General features: G+C 46.3%; 1 protein-coding gene across 2 annotated transcripts in view; it reads right to left on the bottom strand.

Annotated features, from left to right (window-relative positions):
* The window catches only part of LOC147897400 (tRNA ligase 1-like), a 301,136-nt gene that overhangs the window by 200,855 nt on the left and 77,586 nt on the right, over positions 1–22,695 (bottom strand). For both annotated transcript variants that reach the window (XM_087379969.1, XM_087379970.1), the window contains exon 4: positions 9,332–9,414. In XM_087379969.1, coding sequence (XP_087236095.1) covers positions 9,332–9,414 — 83 coding nt within the window. The remainder of the gene's footprint in view (positions 1–9,331; positions 9,415–22,695) is intronic.

Here is a 22,695-nt window from a genome sequence, read left to right as displayed (position 1 = left end):
TCAATGCAGACGGGGTGCCTCGTGTTACGGTCATTGTCTCTGACCCTAACACCTCAGATGACCACATTATGCTTCAGCGTCCAAACGGCTCTCTCTTTCGACAGATAGTCGAGATTTCAGGTAGACAGGACCAGTGCATGATTTGCAGGACCCTTGGGCACTTTGCTAGAGACTGCCCAAGGAAGAGAAAAAGACCCAAGAGGTCCTCTGGTGCGGCTCCTTCATGTACTACCACGACTGCACCTCCCCAGCACCCTATACCACGTACTCCAGGACCACCAAGAGCAATAGGGCGCCCTGCTTCGCGCACCCTAGGACCACCAGGGGCAGCAGGGCGCCCAATGCCCGCAGCACACCTAGTACCACGATGGAGAGCTATCAAAGCGGCTCCCTTACCTCAAGAGGAGACTTTTGATCCTCTTCAGACAGACGCCTTCCAGACTCCAGAGGTGGATGTTGCTGCAACCCCAGACACTACAGTTCCACATCAGGAGGGGCCCTTAGATCCACCAGTCCCAGCCACTTTGGTTTCTGACCCCTTGGTTTCTGACCACGAGGGGCCACAGGTACTTCCCCACAGATTGTTCCTGCCACAATCAGGAAAACCGAGAAAGTGCAGGCACAGATGAGGGCTCCTAATTCCTCTTCACCCTAGCCACAGGCCTCCTCAACCCCCAGCTCCAGTTCTGCTGATAGAGGCCTGGCAGGTCCTTCTCCTCCATCTTCCACGAGTGCAAGTCTTCTTTGCACTCCTCGGCCAGACTCCTCGGCCAGACTTGCTTATCATGAATTCTTTTTCGGCACTGGCAGATTCGGCGACTTTCATGGATGAGGAGTTTGTGCCCTCCACCTTAGGGGTCCCCATCATTGGGATTCCTTCTAATAGGGCCTCCCTTTCAGCAGGTGTGGGGATCCTTTCACCTGTTGATTTTCCTGCCCTCAGCAGGAGTGTTTCGACCCACGGGAAGCTGGTCTCCTCTACTAGGTCGGGTAAGCCTTTACATCCAGCATCCTCCAGTTGATGAGGATAGTTAGCTGGAACATACAAGGCCTAGGCGGAGTTCCACACCGTCGCCGTAGGCAGCTGACCCAGAACCAGCTTCATCCAGGTGTCACTGGAGGTGCTATTGATATCCTTTTTATCCAGGAACACAAGTTGGATGCTAGTGATTGCTCTAAGTCTGGCAAACTACTTTCAGGACATACCTTCTGGTCGCCTGCTATGGGCACAAAGGGAGGTACTTGCATTTCAATCTCTCTTTCTATTCTCCCCTTGGTCGTTGGTCATGGTATTATCTCCCCTTCTAGAGCTCAATGGATCATTATTTTGATTGGAGGGTGTAAGATTGGTCTTCTCAAGCTTTATGCTCCCAACAACAGAGGGGAGCGGATCTCCTTTTGGAAGGAGTTACTCTCTTGGGCCCCCATTGCAGATTCTTGGATCATTGGTGGCGACTTCAACATGTTTGAGTTGCCTTCAGACAAAAAGGGAGGCACACAGGGTGGAATTCATTCTTTGGAGAGGGCAGCCTGGGATGCCTTCCTCTTTCAGTTCAATGGCAAGGACACTTGGTTGGATGATGTCTTTCATATTATGCCACAGTCACTCCTATACTCTTGGTCAAACAGGAGAATACACATGCCCATTCATGCACGGATTGACAGATTTTATATAGACGATTGGGCACTTGACAGAGGAGGATCTGTATGCATTTCTACTGGGATTTCCACCTCATATCATTTTCCAGTGGTGTTGCAAATTCTTGAGCCTCATCGGAGAGGACACTCTGCCAATGTCAGGATTCCGGATGCTTTTTATGCAGAGGAGAGCCTCACAGAGGATATATTACAAATTTGGGTTTCTCACATATAGGGTGGAGCTGTCCACCCATCTCAGGTAGCTGCAGCCTTATCCGGAATTAGTGACTATTATTATACAGTCGCTGATTCAAGGTTTCGTGAGATTCTCAGATGTGGTATACGCCACCAGTTAGCGTTCCTTCAGAGGGAAGAGCTGAAGAGGCCCACAGATGCTTGGATTCAGGAGCGCCTTGTTGCAACAAGGGCTCATTTGCAAACATTGTTGGATCAGAGAGCAGAATATGCCTTTCATGCACAGGAATCCTTTTGGATTTAGATGGATGATAGGGTCAACAAACACTTTTTCTCTACTCATGGGCCCAGACATAGTAGAGATAGTGTTTCGCAGCTAGCTTCAGATTTTTTTGCATCCCTTCTTACTGCAGATCCAGGCACACAGGCATGCTAGAGAGGTTATTTGGCAGTGTATCCCTATAGAAGGATGAGATGTATGTTTCTCTTGATGCACCTTTCACCAATGCAGAATTCAAGACTGCATTACTTGCGCTTCACAAGGGCAAGTGCTCAGGTTCAGATGGACTTACCTCCTCTTTTTTTATTACTTTTTGGGAGCAGATTTGTGATCACATTACATCAGCCCTACAGGGCGTGTGGGACTCTAGTGAGATGCCGGACTCACTTACAGATGGTCTCATTCATCTCATCCCAAAGGGGGGTAATAGGAATATTGTGTCTCAATGGAGACCCATCACTCTATTGGGCACTTTTTACAAGATTCTGGCGAAAGCCATCAGTCTGCGGCTATAGGTTTTTCTTCCAGATTTGATCATGACACGCAGACAGGTTTTGTGCATGGCAGAAGTATTTTTTATAATATTTTCTCATTTTGGGAGGCCTCAGAATGGGCCATGCAGAGCCGCCAGAGATTGGCCATTCTACTCTTGGACTTTAAGAAAGCTTACGATAGAGTAAACTGGGATTTTTTAAAGGGTACTCTATCTCGCTTTGGTTTTTCAGATGCATGGATTAGAGGAGTATCCTCTCTCTACAGATCAGCCCATAGCCAGTTGCTCATTGGGGGGGTAAGAGGGGAGAGGTTTCAGATTTCCAGATCCGTCCGCCACGGATGTCCTCTTGCCCCGTTTTCTTTTTCTTTTTGTGGAGGAAGCTATGAGTATCTACATTAGATCTCAAGCTGATATTTATGGGCTGAGGCTTCCTATCCCCCCGCAAGAAGAGCTCCTGGATAGTGAGTTGGCAGATGACACGGCTGTTTTTTTGGATGCCTCCCCCAAGACACTCACTACCTTCCGGACAGCCTTGGATTTGTTTTGCACGACTGCAGGTGCACACATTAATTGGCATAAATCCAGTGGTTTTTGGATTTGCGAGGATGACACCCCGGATTGGGATAATGATATTGGCTTCACTTGGGTACAGAGGGGCGTCTCCGTCAAATATTTGGGCTGCCAGGCTGGGGTGGGCATCTCTCCTTCACAATAGTTTGCTCCGGTGTTGGAAAGCATAAGAAGAAAGCTCCTTTTCTGGAGCTCAGCCAAACTTGACTTGGCCTCCAGGGTGGTGGTGGTTAACCAGGTTCTTCTAGCCACAGCATGGTTTGTATGCTCTTGTTGGTGCCACTCTAGGGATTGTATCACTCAGCTTAAGAGGCCTGTACAAAACTTTTTATGGAGTGGTCTAGATGGCACAACTGATGTTACAGCCAGGGTGGCTTGGGAGACCTTGATTCTTCCTACAAGAGAAGGGGGTTTGAATATCATAGACCCAGATCTACAGTGCAGAGCTTTACTCTGCAAGTTCGTTGTGAGAGGGCGTATGCCAGGGCAAGAGCCTTGGAAGGATTTTTTTATCAGATGCATACAGTCTCGCACGCCCACTTCAGGAGAGGATTAGACACACAGTACTAGATGGGTTTTCACCACAGCCCACCTCAGGTCTCCCTCTTCCCCTCTTATGGTTGCTATCCTGAAAGCATGGGCCAGCTTCGGGAGTACTCTTCGCAGGATTCCCCCATCCACCCGTGAAGAGATTGAAAGGCAGCCTATCATGTGGAATGACAGGATTTTGGATGAGCTTGGCAGACCACTTGGAGCTTCTCCTTACATGCAGTGGCCAAGATGGGAGAGGGGCCCTACATCTACAGTGGGAACATGGAAAGCCTTCAGGAAGCTTCCTGCAGACCGACAGGCCTAGATGGTTCTTAATCTCAGAGGGAGTGCAAGGAGAGTTCAACAGATTGATGCAGCCTTGCCCTTAGATTGGGTGAACACAGATGACATGCCTATTACTTGCTCCACCTGGATGGGGTCATTTTCCAGATTGGGAGTTCCTTTACAGGTGATTGCCTTTCTCGACACACATGAGGATGCCTTAGTTTTTTATGTTTCTTCGGGGGGTGGGCTATCTAGATCCACAGACGATATCTTGTTGGAGGTACCGTTTCAGCCAGTCAGGATAGTGGGCTTCATGGAGCATGGCTCTCTTTCACAGTGGTACTTGGATCCTGACCCGCTTTTCCTCGCCCTTGGCTCATGGAGGCTGTGGCTCTGTAGACAAACGAGAATCATATGGAAGGGGATTGCAAGACTTTTCAGCACTTTTGTTCGCCTACCTTTCTATATGACCTGGGGATCAGTGGCTTGGCTTACTCTTTCAAGGCCCCAGGTATTTTTTGAGAGACTTGATTCCTCTTGGGCTCTTCACATCCGATGACACCTTGTGGAGTCGTGCTCTCTAGAGGATGTTCCGGCCACTCTTTTCAGGGCTGCTCACTCCTCGGTTGACTCTCCATGGGAGATCCTAGCTAGCATTGCAGCATGGCACATTTGGAGAGCCAGATGCACTGAGGCTTTGGAGGGTTCTCACGTTCACCCTTCTTAGATCTTGGCCAGTACTTGGACAGATACGATACACACTCTGATGGCCATTTGGGCGACCATGTAGGGATCATCTCGAGCAGCCTCCTTCAGGAGAGTTACTTTTCTCAGAGATTGGAGAGACTCTCCCTTCTTTGCTGAGACTTCTACAGGGTTGAGATGGCATTTTCAGCCTCAGCCTTGGTTTCTTTCTACCTCATTCCTCTGAGGTGTTTTTATTACATGCTTAGCATGGTGTATTTCCGCACAGAGCTTGCTCTAGTGGGTTTCTTTCTTACTTAATTGAAGTCTCTTTTTTGAAAAAAAAAATATATATATCTTTTATGACTTGGTCAAAGATTGTACTGTGGAGACTTTTCAAGAAATGATTCTACACAATAAGTTGGTCTTGAATTCCGAAGACACTACTTGAAGCTTTTGTACTGTCTCTTTTGTCTCATCATGGTAAAGATTCTTGTGTTTCAAGGGAGGAAATGGAGTCTTATCTTCAGGATTTTGTTTGAGGATGCCAATTTCAGGATGGAGTGATCAGGCTGAGATCTTGCCTGATTTCCTTTAAGATGTAGCATTGAGTTGGCATACATCCTTGCTGCAAGGGCTGGGACCTAGTGGTGATTGCAATGAAGCATAGGCTTGAGACAATGGAGTCATCAAATGCTTTGTTACTGAAATCGGACCGGTGTATAATAGCAAGAAGCAATTATAAGACCTCACATAGATAGACATCAAACCATGACGTGAGTGACAACATAAGTTCTACATTCGACATTAATGGGCTAGGAATAAAGGAACATGAAGTACATGGATGATTTGAGGCCATGCTCTTTCAAATCAAATGCTAGTTTTTATACATCTCTCATCCGCACCCCCACTCCACCACCTAGAATCTATATAGGCGAGGGAAATTTTCTGACTTCATGTTATGTCATATAGGACTTAGGGAGACCTCAAGAACTTCATGATTACCTGAGGAACTCCCTTACATTGTCCCTACCTGAAGTTCCCCTTAATGTAGCCCGACTGATCACCAGTAAAAGACCACACTAATTGCAAGAACGTACCTCTACATCTGGTTAATCAAAGAATGTGATTGGAATCAGCAAATAATAGTGAATTTATCTACCTAAAGGTCCCCTTAGTGTAGGCCGACTGATCAGCAGCTAAAGACCACACTAATTGCAAGAAAGTACCTCTAGAGCTGGTTAATCAAAGTGTGTGTTTGGTGTTAGCAAGTAATAGTGAATCTATCCTTTACATTGGAAGAGTAGCCATGGCTCCATCGTGTCATCATCACATATATGAAAATTAGTTTCTTTTTAGAACACTGTATTAGCTGTTTTTCTACAAATAGCATATCGGTTTTGAGTTGTAGCATCCATGTACAAGCAGGGTAATGGAACTTAAAGCCAAGAAAAGAAGGGTCCATGGTAGGCAGAGGACTGTCTCCAACAACAAGCGAAGTACAAATGTTGAGTGTACATATATAACACTAGGACCAGCTAGATCGGTCTAAGCTAAAAGGGCTCGGAGCAGGAAATGAAATTGGCGTACAGAGAAAGCTCAAGAGAAAACATGGCAGTTCAAATCTAGTTGTTCACCACATGCAGGCCTACAAGGGAGATGATGAGGTCGAGGACGGTTTCAATGTTGTATTGTTATACGGAAGGAACACTGACATTGGCCTTGAGCCTGGTTTGGTGTGCTTCTTACCAACTATAATCTGAACTTCTGTACAAGATCCGGTGTTCTTTTTTATGTTCCAAGTACTAGGAGAGATACTGAACATTGACAATATGGTGATAAGAGTAGAAACTGATTGTTACTTCAATGTACTTATGAGAGTTCTCATAGAACAAAAAATTGGTGTTTCTTCAGCAAAAGATTAATTATGAAATATTTCCCAAGTACCGCTTTAGCCTATTTCCTGTTTACAATCTGAAGGTCAAAGAGATGTTTCAAGGAATTGAATGGACATCATGCATGCTCTTGAAGGAAATGCTCCCACAACTCACCAGTCACAAAAGATTGCACAAGGGGTTTCTCCTCAAGGTTAGTTTGTGAGAATCAAGCATGTAACCACAAAGCAGAAGTAATGAACTTATGATTGATTGACAAATATGTAAAGAGAAGATAAACAAAGGAGATCTTACATAAGATGCTGCCTTGAAACAGGATGAACATTACAGCAAACTCTCCAAGGCCACACTCTCGTACTGAATGTTAGCACCCTTCCAAAGCTCCTTCCAATTAATGTATGGAAGATGGAGCTCAAATGAGGATTCTATGGAGAATGCAACCACATCCCTCATATACAACCCTTAGAATAAGCCAACACACGCACGCATGCTGACGATCATCAGCACTCTATCATGGGTCTTAGGCCGCTGCAGAACTGTACATCACCGGAGCCTCTCATTGTTGGAAAAGGACCAGATGCTGCCACGTCGCAGCCGTACTTCTATCACCTTGGCCCTTCTAGATCCCTGAGCCCGTGTGCTCCTCTGAGATTATGTAGACTCTCTGTCCAGTGATCCCTCCACCTTACTGCCCAGGTAGTCCACCTATTTGGGCAGATTCTCCAAGCTTAGTCTGCAGCACTCTGACACTCTCCTCTTCTCCAAGCCTAGTCTGCAGCACTCTGACACTCTCCTCTCCTCCTGGATGTAGGCCCAGAAGAGGCTGCTCCTTGCTGCTCGCTGTCTGCTGCTCCAAGGAACACCTAATGGGGACCCAAAGGCCCCCTTATATAGGGGCAAAGCACCCCTCAAACCAGCCGACTGGTAGGGGGGAATTGACCGACCCAATCAGCCCCCCCACCCGACTTTTCTGCTCCCTATAAAACCCCTGATGGGGCACATTCCTTGAGGGCTGGCTGGCCCTGCCTGGCCATGTGGCAGGCTGTCACGGTGGGCCCTAGGCAGGCCTGTCCAAAACCGACCTGATGCTAGGCATATATGGCCCCAAACCAGCCCTGAATCAAGGCGCCTCCATCCTGCTACTGTTCCAGGACCTCCTCCAGGCCTCCGTAGACCCTGCTGCAGTTGTCCGTACCCTGGCTGGCATCAGCACTGATGTCATCGTCTCTTTTCTGCTGTGAACCCTGTGCAGATATGCCCCTTCCATCTATGGACCGCCTCTGGAAATGTCGCTGCCCGATCTGCCCTCCATGGCGGCTTTCCTCTGCCAGGAATCTCTCTCCTTGTGCTGCCCACATGGCAGCCTGTTTGCTGTCCATGTGGCAGCCCCATATTGTCCTATGGTCCACCCCCCCAATGCACACCTCATTTGGGGGCTCACAGATGGGGAGGTGACCTCATACAATCCCAACAGTTCGATCACATCCAAGTTGATTAAAAATGGTCATGGAGATAAAAATCAGCCAGCGCTTAAGGATCATGAAACAAAGCCCAAGTCAAGCTGGGTTTGCAGAGCATGCCGTAGCACCAACCATTTTGCACTCTACGTGTCCTCGTAGAAGAAAGTCAGCTGAGGGGAGAGGGTTCTTTTTTTAATTTGTTGACATCAAAAAGACCTTCCGTATGGTTTTCTCGCTCAACTTATCAAAGAACTAGGATTGCCTTCTAATCATATGGCTGTGGCTAGAATTTATGAGCATGTACATTGCTGGGTCATGATGAAGGAAGAGTCTCAAAGGTGTTCTAATGATGAAGGGAGGGCTCTCAAGGTTTTCTCAAGTCACATTGGAGTCAAGCAAGGATGCCGCCTCTCTCCTACTTTATTCAAGTGATGCATAGACAAATTGGAACAAATGCTAACAGACTATGCTGATCAAGAGGTGATCTTTGCGCCCTTGGTTAGACAGACAACTGCCATAGTCTTGGTCTAAGTGGATAATGTTCTTTTCTAATGCTGTCAAAGACAGGCACAGAAGCGCAAGCACAACCTCGAGCAATTCTGTGTGAGGATAGTGGGCTCACATTGAATGTACAGAAGACCTTTGTATGTTGCTTAAAGTTCACAAGGACACCCAATCAAACTCTTTTATGTGATAAATCAAGTGGTTTTTAGGTACCTCAATCATAGATGGCATGGTGTCGAAAGGAGATTTGGGTGGTGCCAGTACTATACTTTTGACAACTCCTATAGATCTGTTGTTGGGAGTTGAAGCACGTGAAAAGAACCCTTGCATGCACTTCTTTTAAGCCATAATAGCCTATCTTGCCCAGCTTGCTAAAGAGGGGGGGTTTTGTTACTTTCAGCCTGCTATCACAATTAAAGGAGAGGACAATGAGCCAACTAACTGGTGAAGTTGAACCTTGAGACTATATGTCTCTGGCTGAATTCAACAAGACAAAAGGAGAAGTTCCACTTATAGTTGCCCCTAATTTTACACATCCTGGTATAGACAAATGCTTTCACCTCGAAATTTTGGAAATGCAAATCACTAGTCTAACAACTACATTTGAAGAGGAATAAAATAAAGACAAAGGAAGGATGCTAGTATCATGAAAGTAACAAGAGAATATAATTTTATACCACAAAAGGCAACTCATCTTTAGAAAATGACTAATGAGCATAGACATTTTCATAGAGTACCATTTAGTATAACTTGCTCCAAAAATTGTGTGTTAACTATTACTTCAAATACTTACAAGTTTCCGAAGCTGTTTTTTGCAAAGGCCCCACCACGATCACCAGCATACATAAATAGTGACCCCGAGTGCTTTAATGTAACCTAATCATAAAACAGAAATCTAATATTGAAGAACTAGATATATATCTTACTTGCATTATATATTTTCAGAATATCTATATCTTATATAATATTGAAAAACTCTTTTTATGGACAAGTTTAAACAAAATCAATAGAGATCAAAATTCTTTCCCTTCCATTTTTATCATGCCTTAAGCCTCCTAGACCACCTAACCACTCTACCGCCCTACAAAATCATAGTTGACTTCAACCCACATTTAATTACATTACTCTCCCCCTAACTCGTCTGATTTCCTAGATTCTGATCACACCCAGAAGCATGGAGGACCCTCCCTCTTCATCTGGACTCCATAGCAAAGAGAGGTTAGAACCACTCACTCAAAAAGCACCCTTTTACACAAACTGAAATTTGGTGTAAGATGTTCCCCTCTGGCTGCCAAGCATGAGAGCATGCTTGGCAGACGGAAGCTGAAACAGCCACTTATTTCAGCATAGGAGCTGTTTTCACGTCCCTTCATCCAGCTATACATATTCCTGCACTTCCTTATTCACATGTTATGCCTCACTTTAATCTCTTAAGGCGAAATTTATTTACTTGTTCTCCAAGTTTTTCTCCACGAAGTTCCTGCAATTCATACGTTCCATCTGAATGCTTTCAATTCATACATTCCATCTGAATGCTTTCAAGATGACATACACTCCTTCCTACCTCACTAAAAACTTCTTCTGCAGGTGATGCTCAAGTCGGTTGTCATATTTCAAAAGAAAATCACCCTCCTTAAAACCTTCTGAAAGACCTCTATCCTCCAATTGGTTTCCATGATTTTCCGCTATGTTTCAATCGACATCAAGGCATCTTGTCTGTGCTCATCTAGCCTTTCAAGAACAGACAACCTTGCTGAAAATGCTTTGCCAAATCGGAGTCATGCTCAAGAGCCTACCCCAAGGAAGGCAGCTCCAGCTCAATCGGTATGTCTATCCCATACACAAGATGGAAAGGGGTAGCCACCTTATGAGTAATGCAGTCCGCCCACAAAGCCATAGACGACATTTTTTCCATTCAATTCCGCCTCTCTCAATCATATTTGCAATGATATTGCATAGCATCCCGTTGGTCTTCTGCACTAGACCATTGCACTGAGGATAACAGGCTGGCGACAACCTATGCTTCACAGAAAGCTTGGACAGCAAAATCCACAACACCACTTCTTGTCACGATCTCAAGTGGGCATCCCAATCATAAAGAGATGTTCTCTGCTGAGAGATTGGCCACTGTCTAGGCACTGCAGTCTGCCCCTACCTTAGCCTCAGCCCGTTTGGTAACAAATTCCGTGGCCTCAATAATATAATACGGCAGGAGTGCGGCAGAGGCCCCATGAAATCCAATCCCCATTTCTTGAACGGGCCTAAAGCAAGGATGGGGTGCAACGTGCCTCTTTTCAGCTCCCTCCTCCCGAAATCCTCATAGGTATGGCATGTAGTACACCATTCTTGCATATCCCTATGCGTACTTGGCCAAGAATACCCCGCTGCCAACACCTTTCTGCAGTGTTTTCATGTGCAAAGTGGCCCCCACAAATATCCTCATGACAGGCGTCCATTGCTTTTTGTACTTCAACCTTCCCCATTACTCTCCGCAACACCAAATCCTTTCCTAGCTTGTACAGTGTGTCTCGCAACAGCCTATAAGGTTTAGCTTTTACAAGCAATTTCCGTTGCTCCTGTTTGGGCTCTCGTTCGGGAGGCCTCCCTTCTTGCAGGTAATCATATATGTCCGGTAAATCCTCCAGCCCTGATTCTAAAACCAAAACATTCATTGATTCCTTAAGAGCCTCCTGAGCTAAGGCATCAGCCCAAGCATTCGGTTCCCTGGTAATGTGTAGACATGAATCCACCCTTCACTGTTTGCTTACCAATTTCGCTTGCTCCTGCAGAGGTTTGAGCACCTTGTTATGCAATTGCCAAGTCCCATACACTTGGCATATCACCAAAAGAGAATCCCTACAAATACAAGGCTTCTGAACCCGTGTCTCTTGGCAGCCAGGTATTCAGCCTCATTATTCGAGGCTACGAAGTCTATTTCTTCCCCTTTTCTTTGACCATCTGGATTGCACAAGAATATACCGTACTTCCCTTGTGTTTTTCTGAAATCCCCCATCAAAACACAAAGGATACTCATTTTCTGATCTTGCTGTGCAGACTGTTTGCAGCCAACTTCCCCTTTTTCTCCTTAATCTGACTGTCCACATCCTCTGCTACCTTCCCTTCCCGTGAGCATATCTATTAATGCAGCACGGGTGGAGTCTCCATAATAAAAGTGAACTGAAGGTAGGCTAGGTAGGTTTAAATGGCTAAATGCCATATGGATAATGTATTGGATATGTTAATTGATTAATATAAATGGAGCACTCACACATGTAGGTCCTAGGATAGGAATGGGTAGGAATGCATGGGTGCATTAATAAATGGTAGGCATAAAAGTGTCATAGGCTAAGGGTAGAATAATGGGGCTGCCCAAGGGATGGATCCCAAGAGGCATGAGAGGTTGTGACCTCTTGTATGCATAAAATATGTGCATGAGGCATTAGGCATTGATATGTGGTTTGTGGATTGCATGAGCATGGTAGAGTTGTCAAGAGCAAAAGTACACTCACGTGGGCACTCCTTCCACCCCATTTGGAGGGCCAATGCTTCCCAATTTATGCATCATTCTTTCACACATGTGCATCCTCCAACCGGTACGTGACAAGTGGTATTAGAGCCAAGATCCTCTAATTGTGAGAGATTGCCATGTGGAAGTTGCAACAGTCGCTGACATTGGCGTCAAGTTATTGAGGAGAATCGAGAATCATCCATCAGGAAATTACCAAGGGGCTTTCCTTTTTCCCTCTCAAAAATCAAATTTTTACAACTCTGTCTTTTGTAAAGAGGGGGAGACTGGGGGTAAAGGATCGGGGGTAAAGGACTTAAGGGGGGGAGGGTGCCGCCAATCAGACTTCAATCCTCTCCTCTTTCATTAGGAGAGGGCATCGACCTTGTGTTATTAAGGAGGGGGTTGTAAAGGCCTTCCCCTGCACCCTTGGTATTGTTGCGGCCTCTGTGCCGACCTGCAGCCGCTAGCAGTGCGCTGCCTCTGCCCTGCGTTGCACGCCGCGAGAGGGCATCGACCCTGTGTTATTAAGGAGGGGGTTGTAAAGGCCTTCCCCTGTACCCCTGGTATTGTTGCGGCCTCTGTGCCAACCTGCAGCCGCTAGCAATGCGCTACCTCCGCCCTGCGTCGCGCGCCGCGATCTACATCGCAAAATGTGCCCACAGATGCAGTCCTGCCACGTGGCCTCGTCGTCAATCTCTACAAGGTCGCCAACCGATGCCTCTGCACCTCTATCGCACCTGCGGCCACGTCAGCCCCAGCCGCCTCTAGCGCCGCTTCAGTGAAGTAGAAGAATCTTGGGTGGTGTTTTTTGAGTTTGATGAGGCCTACTTGCATGCCGAGGGTGGGCGATTTGGCCCATGAGTGGGCTTGAACAACGTCAACTTCTCCGTTGAGACGGAAGGCCATAGGCAAAGATCCCCAGACTTATGCATCTGCTTTGCAAGTAGCACTGGCCAAGGAGAGAAAGATGTTGTTGGAGGCAAAGCCTGTGGTAGATGCTCCGTCTATGATGGGTAGCAGCTACTACACCAAGCCCAAGTGGGAGCCAGATAGAAAAGAATCTGGAAAAATTGGTGGCTCAATTCAAAAATTGCATTTGGTGCATGCCTTGCCAGTCAGGATGTCGAGGATGGAGCCTTGGGTTCCAAAGGATCGAGCAAATGTCATGTTCTTTGAATCAATGAAAGAGGGCATGTGAAGTATGATTACTCAATTGATTGGAGAGAAAGAGGCTGACAAGCTGGTGTCTTTGATGGATGCTAAGCAAAAAGGCGCTGTGAAAGAAGTGACGAGACTCGTATCTGTCCGATAGCAATCCGCAAGGCGTGTGAGACTCTCCTATCCTCGAGGTACTGGGGCTTGACGATGAGACCATGCTCCGATACCTCAGAAAGTGGTCATGATAGAACTGGGTCTTGGTAGGGGACTCCTGATCCCCCCCCCAAGCCCGAGATGTGTGGAGCTGGAGAAGGTCTAATTGTATCATACGGTGAATCTCATCATGTGGAATGAGCTCCGGTACATCCATGCTGCACTGAAAGGGGGGGAGCCTATCCATCTGGATACCGTGGCTATCAAACCATGTGGACACCCGCACATACCATGCTGTATCAAGGCCTCTCTCTGCCAGCCGTCGGGATGACTCCAGTTCCAGTCTCGGTAATCTCCATTGAGGTAGGACCCAAACTCTGTGGAGAAAAGTCACAGTCTAGAAGAGGGCGTCCACCTAGACAAGTGTCATGGCGAACTCTGTCTGTATGATCTGATGGGAAACTGAAGGCTTACGCTGAATCATCCTAGATCCCATGATCACGTGTAGCCTCTCAAATCCCTTCCAATCAGTAGCTGAAAGGTCACTCCCCCAAAAAGGTGCGCTACATACATGGCAGTCGGTCCTATGAGTGTCGAAAAACCAACCTTCATCGGTGGATCCTAGAAATGCACCTGGAAGCATTGTCTCTCTATTTGGGCCAGGGCACCCTTCCCTCGTCGTGTGAGTCGTGCTCTGGTAGCATGGGTCATCGTGAAGCCCGGTCCCGTGAATACTAGGTATGTGTAGGACTGCACTATCTCCACTGGCTCCCCTCGGTAAGTGAAACTATGTCGACGTCGATGTCGATGAACCACTGCTTGGGATGTGTTGAAGATCATAACCTTGGTTTTCCCAAGGTTGACTTTCAGGTCCCTCTCTCTGTAGAACATCTCCAAGGCCTCCAAGTGTTTCTACAATCTCTCGGCTGAGGACGAAATGAGAGAAACTGCAAGTGATCTCAGGCCAAAACCCCGCAGCCAAATGGGGAAAACATCTACTGAAATGGAAAGCCAAGGGGCTCACAAGGCAGCTCCACCAAGCTGCTCCACAAGGCTCCACAAGGCTCCACAAGGCACCGCACTGAGATGGGAAATGAGGGGAGGGGGGAGGCATATATATAGACTCAGGCTCCCGCCTGCTAGGGTACCGTCCTGCTGATCATAGGGGGCTGACCCCATGCTGTCTAGGGCCGACCAGACTAGGTGGCCTGACCCACCTGTAGGGCTGCCCACAGCCCTATAAAAGGTGCTCACCCCCCAGCCTATGGAGCGCTGCAACCAACCAAGGTGTGTGACCTGTAGGTCGGCCTACCCTTTTCTCCACAGCCCACAAATAGGGTCCATAAGAGGCGCCTAAGGGCTGACCCGTGGCAGCACAACAGGGCAGTCCTGTCTGCACCCCTCCTGGGAACCTCCATGACCAACGTGGCAGTGCATGGACCAGCAAGAGTCTTTGGAAAGCCACACAATCACACTCTCACGGGGGGCGGGCACACCCACAACACAAGCCCTCACTCATCTACCCTAACCTCACTCATGTGGCGGGCACACCCACAAGCAAGGCCCTCTCTCTCTAGGTAACTTGTACAGACCCATTGCTACATTCCTTGATGACTTTGTATGGACCGGCCCACAATGGAAGGAACTTTTTATCCATTTGGTGGTCCAATCTGTTATCAAAGCATAGCACAACATCCCCCTCAACAAAGTGTCTTTCCCATCCCTTATGAATCTTAGCATCCAAGCGGGCCTTTTGTCGATTCTTTTGGATCTCTGTTTGATGTAGTGCAAGGCATCAAGTTTCATCTAACTTCTCAAGTTGTACCAACCTGGCCTCTATATGTTCATCTACATCAAGAGACGTTGACCTCTAACAGATTTCGTCTTTGGGGAGTCTACCTCAGAAGAGTCGGACTCTCTAGCTAGAGGATTATTTTGATTGACTCTGGATACAACCAGGGAAGAAGAGGATGCTGATAAGAGAGCTGAAAATGTTAAATTCATGGTTGGGATCCTATGAGAAGGATGAATATCGGGATATGGTTGATGGTTTTCTTTAGCTTTTTGTTACGGACAACTGGTGAATGCGCAATGGCGAACGCTCAATGTTCCAATGGTTCAGCATGAAATTAAGTTAAATCCTGATGCCAAGCCTATAGCTCAAAAACTCAGGAGTTTGGGAGTTATTTAGGAATATCTCGAATCATATGGATAGGCCTGAAACGCTGGACCAAATCCGAAATCCTTGCAATCAAGAACTTCGATGTTATTGAGATGCTTGATGGCTTTCTTCAGTTTTTTGTTATGGGCTACTGGTAAATACGCACTGCTACGTTGTCAGCATGAAATTAAGTTAAAGCATGATGCCAAGCCGATAGTTCAAAACTTAGGAGTGATTCAAGCAGACGTATTAAAGCTAGAAATAAGCAAACTTCTGGCTTATGGTTTTATGTTTCCTATGGAAAATTCAGGATAGGTGTCTGCTTTTGTAATCATGCCAAAAAAGGGAAGTGGCGGTTTGTTGGGGTAAAGGCACATTGCCAACCCTTCATTAAAGATAGGACACCTATGACTGTCTTAAGACAGTCATAGGGTAAAACCTAGTCCTAATAAAACTAAAGAGTTTGTGGTGTGGCTCATCACTTCACACCCGCACATTGGAGTCTTCTCTCTCTCTCACTCTCTCCCTCTTGCTTTTCTTCCCCCTTCAGGCCCTTCAACTGGTATCAGAGCAAATCTTTCCCTTCTACCCTTGACCAGCCTACCCACCCCCCTCCGTACGGACATACGTCGAGCGCAGTACTGACAGCGCCGTACGGACGTACGTCGTCCGTACATCCGTACGGACGGGCATCGAGCGATGGCATTGCATCGCGGGCTCTGGCGCTGGCACGGATCAGGGCGGGGGCGTAGGCGCTGGCATCGAGCAGGGCAAGGGAGCTGGCGCGGGCACGGGCATCTAGCGGGCGCGGGCTGTATAGCAGCTGCTAGCTGCAGCACAGCGGCGCCGCATCACGCCAGTAGCCAGCAGCTACATAGCAGCTGCTGCTAGCTGCTAAGCCCTTCGGGCGTTGCACAGTCTACTCCAAGGACAACTGTACGGAAGTCCGTACGACGGGCGTCCGTACAGTACGGACGAAGCCGCCGTACCTGCAGGGAGCTGCTTCCGATTTTTGCAGCAGGGAGATATATTTTTTTTTGGGATCTGTGTCAGAGGAAACTTCTTTCCTTGGATCTGGCTTTTGCACAGGTACAGCAAGTACGAAAGTACAACAGGTACTTTTTGTTTGGGGAAGAAAGAGAGGTGAAAGAGCACTCTGCTCTTCATTCCTCTTGATTAAGGATCATTTTTCAGTTCACAGAACTGTGTTTTCTTGAAAGTACAGCAAGTACCTTCATTTACCTCGTGCTTGAGGAAAAGAGAACCACAGTGTGTGGTTGATTGCACAGTTATTTTGTTCTGGGAAGGTAATGCCTTGATTTTACAAGAGGACATATGCTTTTACTGGGTTTGAATCTCAGTTTACAGGTGAGCAGATCCTAGGGCTTTTGCCCGGCAGGTGATGCTTTGTATGCCTTGAGGCAGTGTGGTGCCAGAGAGCACACATTTGTCTTGATTTCCGCAGTGTCGAGGTGACATTTTCTTGCAGGTCACATTTCTTGTGCAACACTCAGAGAACCTCAGTTGAGCCACGCTTGGCCAGGGCGCATCGAGTTTACTCGGTCCCTAACTGTCCATCATTGACAGTGCTCAAAAGGTTCCTCATTGAGTGTTTGTACGTTGGGATCTGTGTATGTCATTTCTACACAGGGCAGTATATGCATTACACTGTTGGATAATTTTGTCAGAGAGTTTTTCATATTGCATGCTACCTCAGTGTTGAGGTGTTCTTCACTTGGTTCAGGTGTCAGATCAAGGGGCTTTTGCCCAGATTTTGTTTGATAGCACTTGGGTCACCGACAGAGATCTTCAGATGCATTTTATCCCCTTGGCAGAAGGGTGATTGCTTGGGATTTATCCCATTTTCTGTTGCAGGTTTTGTGACAGGCTGAAGTGTCATTTTTTTTTGGTGTTTACCAAGTGGTTTATGCATATTAACTCAGTGCAATACCTCATCTGAGGTGGGAGAAGTGATCAGTACAGCCAGTACAGCAGTGTTTACAGCAGTGTTTGTGCCTTGTCAGCTGATTATGCACTGTTAAGCACTGGTTGAGCAGCTGCAGCAGTCTGAAATTACTGTTTTTATGCCTCTTTGAGCACGGTACAGTGTGTCAGAAGGTACAGTTTTTGCAAGGACATTTACTGTTTTGCTGCAGATTTTCCTGACAGTAAAAAACAGCACTATTGTGAGTGCTCCTGGCTCTTAATAGAGCAGGCTTTTTCTGAGAAATCAGAATTTTTATTCAGTCTTTTTTACTTCCAGTGAGTCAGATACTTTCCTTATCTGATATGGCATCAGGGGGAAGTGATTCTTCAATTCTGAACATAAAGAAACTGGAAGGAGCACACAATTATGCATTATGGGCAGAACAGTGCTTGAATGTACTTCTATTAAAGAAGATTTCTAAGCCCATAAGGGTGAAGGGTGTCAAGCCATCTGATATGGCAGCTGATGACTGGGAAGAGCTTGATTTGTCCGCAAGGGCAGCTATCATGCTCACTATTTCTGACACTCTTGTGTTCAATGTTCAGGCTGAAAAGACCTCTTATGGTTTATGGCAAAGGCTAGAAGAATTGTATGCCCAAAAGAGCTCAGCCAGTAAGGTTTATTGGTTGAAGAAGCTGGTTGATCTTCGCATGAAGGAAGGTACAGCTATGACCTCACACTTGAGTGAGTTCAATGCCATCTTTACACAGCTGATTGCACAGGGATTGAATCTTGATGAGGAGTTCAAGGCTACTTTCTTGTTGTGTACCCTCCCTGAGAGTTGGGACACTTTCAAGACCACCCTGTCAAATTCGAATGTCACTCTTATTTATGCTGATGTAGAGAGCTCTCTCCTTATGGAGGAGATGAGCAGGAAGAATAATGCGAGCAGCAAGTCTTCAAATGCCTTGCAGGTACAGGATAGAGGCAGAACTCAGCAGAAGGGGAGATCTGCTAGTAAGTCCAAATCCCGAAGTCAGTCCCGTGGTAAAAAGGATATTGAATGCTTTTATTGTGACAAGAAGGGACATGTGAAGTCTAAGTGCTTCAAGTTCATACGGGATCAGAAAGCCAAGAAGGCTAAAACAAAGGATGCAGGAAATGCAAGCAAAGGCAAAGGCAAGGCCAAGGCAGATGACTTGGATGCAGTGAATGTTGCAGCAGAGGACAGTGACAGTGACATACATGATGTTTTATGCTCTTCTGCTGTAATAGCACATGCCTTGGTTATTGATGGTCATGACATGCACACCTGGCTCTTGGATTCAGGTGCCTCTTTTCATGTTACTCCTCATAGGGAGTGGTTTACTTCCTACACAGGTACTCATGGAGTTGTTCATCTTGGGAACAACTATGCATGTCAGATTGCAGGGATTGGCAGTATACAGATAGTATTTCCTGATGGATGCATATTCATGCTTGATGGTGTCCGCCATGTGCCGCAAATCAAGAAAAATCTGATTAGCACTGGCTTATTGGATGACAGTGGTTACCACACCACATTTGGGGATTCCAAATGGGTGATTACTGATGACCAGGCTGTAGTGGCTGAGGGTTTTAAGAGCGATACCTTGTACCCTCTTTATGTTTCCAGTGTGGGTAATCATGTTGTTGCCATAACCGAGCTGCCAAAGGTTTCATTGTGGCATAGCCGGTTGGGACACATGTCTATTAAAGGAATGCAAGAACTGTCACGTTTGGGTTATCTGCCGTCTCTTTCTTTTTCAGATTTGCCTACTTGTGATCATTGTATATTTGGCAAGCATTCTGTGACTCCTCATAAGAGGAGAACTCCCCAGAATAGAGCACCACTTGATCTAGTGCACACTGATTTGTGTGAGATGCCACAGTTATCACTAGGGGGTGCAAAATATTTTATTACTTTTATTGATGATGCCACACGCAAAGTGTGGGTCTATTTCTTGAAATATAAGGGCGATGCCTTAGATGCTTTCAAGAAGTTTGTCGCTCAGGTTGAGAATCGGACAGGTCGCAGGCTGAAATGCCTTAGATCCGATAATGGGGGTGAGTATGTGTCACATGCTTTTGTGCAGTTTTGCGAAGCTAAGGGCATCAAACAGGAACTCACAGCCCCTCATAATGCATCTCAAAATGGTGTAAGTGAGCGAATGAATCGAACTATTCAGGAGAAGGTTCGATGTATGTTGTCTTATGCTGCATTGCCCCATGGCTTTTGGGCAGAAGCCGTGCAAACAGCAGTTCACATTATTAACAGGTCGCCAAACAAGGCTTTGGAGTTGAAAGTGCCAGAGGAGGTGTGGTCTGGCAAGCCACCTTCATATAAGCACTTACGTGTATTTGGCTGCGAGTGCTTTGCTCATGTACGCAAAGAACTGCGCACCAAACTGGATCCAAAGTCTATCAGATGCATCTTTATGGGTTATGGTGACGAAGGTGAAATGGGGTACAGGTTATGGGATCCCGTTAAACGGAAGATTATACGCAGCAATGATGTCATCTTTAAAGAGGATAGTGTACACAAGGAACCCGTGCAACCTGTGGAATACAGGAGGGTTATTTATGATGATGTTGGACAGCAAAGAATGCCCATTTATATGCAGCAGCAGCCTGCTGCAGATAACCCTGTTCAAGAGGGTATACAGGCTGAAAATCAGCCAGATAATTTTGCCAATGATGCACCACTAGATATGCCAGCAGATGAGGCTGTAGAACAGCCAGATATGGTGGTACAGCCACCCGTCATGGATGAAGAACAGGCTGGACAGCAGCCTAATCCGGAACATTTTGTTAGGAGGAGCACCCGTGTACAACAGGTTTGTTCCAGGAGCCAATAATGTGGCTGATTTTATCATGCTGACAGATTGTGGTGAGCCTTCCAGCTTCAAGGAAGCTATGAGAAGGACAGAGAAAAAGAAGTGGGAGAAAGCCATGCAGTCAGAAATGGACTCCCTACTTCAGAATGATACATGGGACTTGGTGCAGTTACCTGCAGGCAGAAAGGTTTTGCCATGCAAGTGGGTTTACAAAGTCAAAGTTGATTCAAATGCTTTACCTAGGTATAAGGCCAGATTGGTTGCCAAGGGATTTAAGCAGGAAAAGGGCATTGACTTTGATGAGATCTTTTCCCCTGTAGTCAAGATGACTACTTTGAGAGCAGTGTTAGCTCTTGTTGCTCATGACGACATGGATTTATGTCAGATGGATGTGAAGACAGCCTTTCTTCACGGAGATCTCCATGATGAGATCTATATGAGTCAGCCAGAGGGATATGCTGTTAAAGGGAAAGAGCAGCTTGTGTGTAAGCTCAAGAGGAGCTTGTATGGACTCAAGCAGGCGCCAAGAGAATGGTACAAGAAGTTTGATGCCTTCATGCAGTCCCAAGGGTATCATAGGTGTGAGACCGATCATTGCTTGTACACCAAACGGGCAAAGGATGGCAGTTTGATGCTACTCATCCTATATGTGGATGACATGCTTATTGCCAGTAAATCTCAGCATGAGATTAGTGCTTTGAAGAAACAACTGCATAAGTCTTTTGACATGAAAGACTTGGGTGATGCAAATCATATTCTTGGCATGCGAATTACTCGTGACAGGTCCAAGGGACTTTTGTTTCTGTCACAGAAAGAGTACATTGACAAAGTACTGCAGCGCTTTAAAATGGAGGGGGGGAAGTCTATTAGTACCCCGTTACCTCCACATTTAAAACTCAGCAGTAAGGACAGCCCCAGATCAGATGATGATAAGGCTGAAATGGCCAAGGTTCCGTATGCATCTGCAGTTGGATCTTTGATGTATGCCATGGTTGCTACTCGTCCGGATATTGCTTTTGCGGTGGGAGTCATCAGCAGGTATATGGCAAATCCAGGCAAGCGGCACTGGGAAGCAGTGAAAGGTGTCTTGAGGTATCTCAAGGGTACCAAAGACTTGTGCATATGCTATGGTAGGCAGGATGCATTGGTGCATGGTTTTACAGATTCAGACTATGCAGGGAATGCAGATAACCGGAAATCTACTACCGGTTATATTTTCACATTTGCAGGAGGTGCTATATCATGGGTGTCTCGGTTGCAGAAATGCGTTGCACTGTCAACTACTGAAGCTGAATATGTTGCAGCCACTGAGGCATGCAAGGAAGCAATATGGCTTACTCGGCTGGTGGGAGATTTGGGCATTACAGGAGATATGCCAGTTTTGCATTGTGATAGTCAGAGTGCTATCATGTTGGCAAAGAATCCGGTCTTTCATCAGAAGACCAAGCACATAGAAGTGAAATATCATTTCATCAGGGAGGTACTGGAAGACAAGCGACTTGAGCTTGTGAAAGTGCATACTGATGATAATCCTGCAGATTTGCTCACTAAGAGCTTGCCTACAGAGCGGTTTGCACATTGCCGCCACATCATGGGATTAGGATGAGACCATTCTTATTATATGGTCTTGTATACAGTAACTGTATATTGCTGTAATTTTTATTCTTTTCTCCCCTTTAGGCACATTGGCCTTTAGGTGGGAGGTTTTTGGGGTAAAGGCACATTGCCAACCCTTCATTAAAGATAGGACACCTATGACTGTCTTAAGACAGTCATAGGGTAAAACCTAATCCTAATAAAACTAAAGAGTTTGTGGTGTGGCTCATCACTTCACACCCGCACATTGGAGTCTTCTCTCTCTCTCACTCTCTCCCTCTTGCTTTTCTTCCCCCTTCAGGCCCTTCACGGTTTTGTGGTTGCATGTCCATTACATGCTTTTTCTAAGAGTAACTTTTATCTCTTTACATTCTAGGATGAAATCCTAGATCAAATATCTGGTCATGAGAGGTACACAGTATGTGAGGTCAGCAAAAGACGATGTTTGTGACACCCTGGGGAACCTATGCTTTCTGTGTCATGCTGTTTGGTTTGGTTAATGCTTCAGGCATTTTTAAAAGGTTCGTGTGTGAGATGTTTGAACATTTTTTGGGGAATTCATACGAGTTTTCATAGATGATTTTTGCACCTACAGTTTGGTTGAAGAGCATCCGGAGAAGAATCTTGGCTTTGAAAGGCATAGATGATGCCCATGGGAATTCGAACCCTGGTAAATGCACATAGCAGAAGATAAGGGGAGACTTTTGGTGCACAAGCATCCGGAGAAGACTCTTGGCTTTGAAAGGGATAGATGATGCCCATGGGAATTCGAACCCCGGTGATAAGGAAAAAATGGAAA

Source organism: Dipteris shenzhenensis, chromosome 10 (genome assembly GCF_047967505.1).
Source record: "Dipteris shenzhenensis isolate YYH24624 ecotype China chromosome 10, Dip_SZ_1.0, whole genome shotgun sequence".
Classification (NCBI taxonomy): domain Eukaryota; kingdom Viridiplantae; phylum Streptophyta; class Polypodiopsida; order Gleicheniales; family Dipteridaceae; genus Dipteris; species Dipteris shenzhenensis.
Note: the sequence above shows the minus strand (reverse complement) of the source record. Positions and strands in the feature narration are given on the sequence as shown.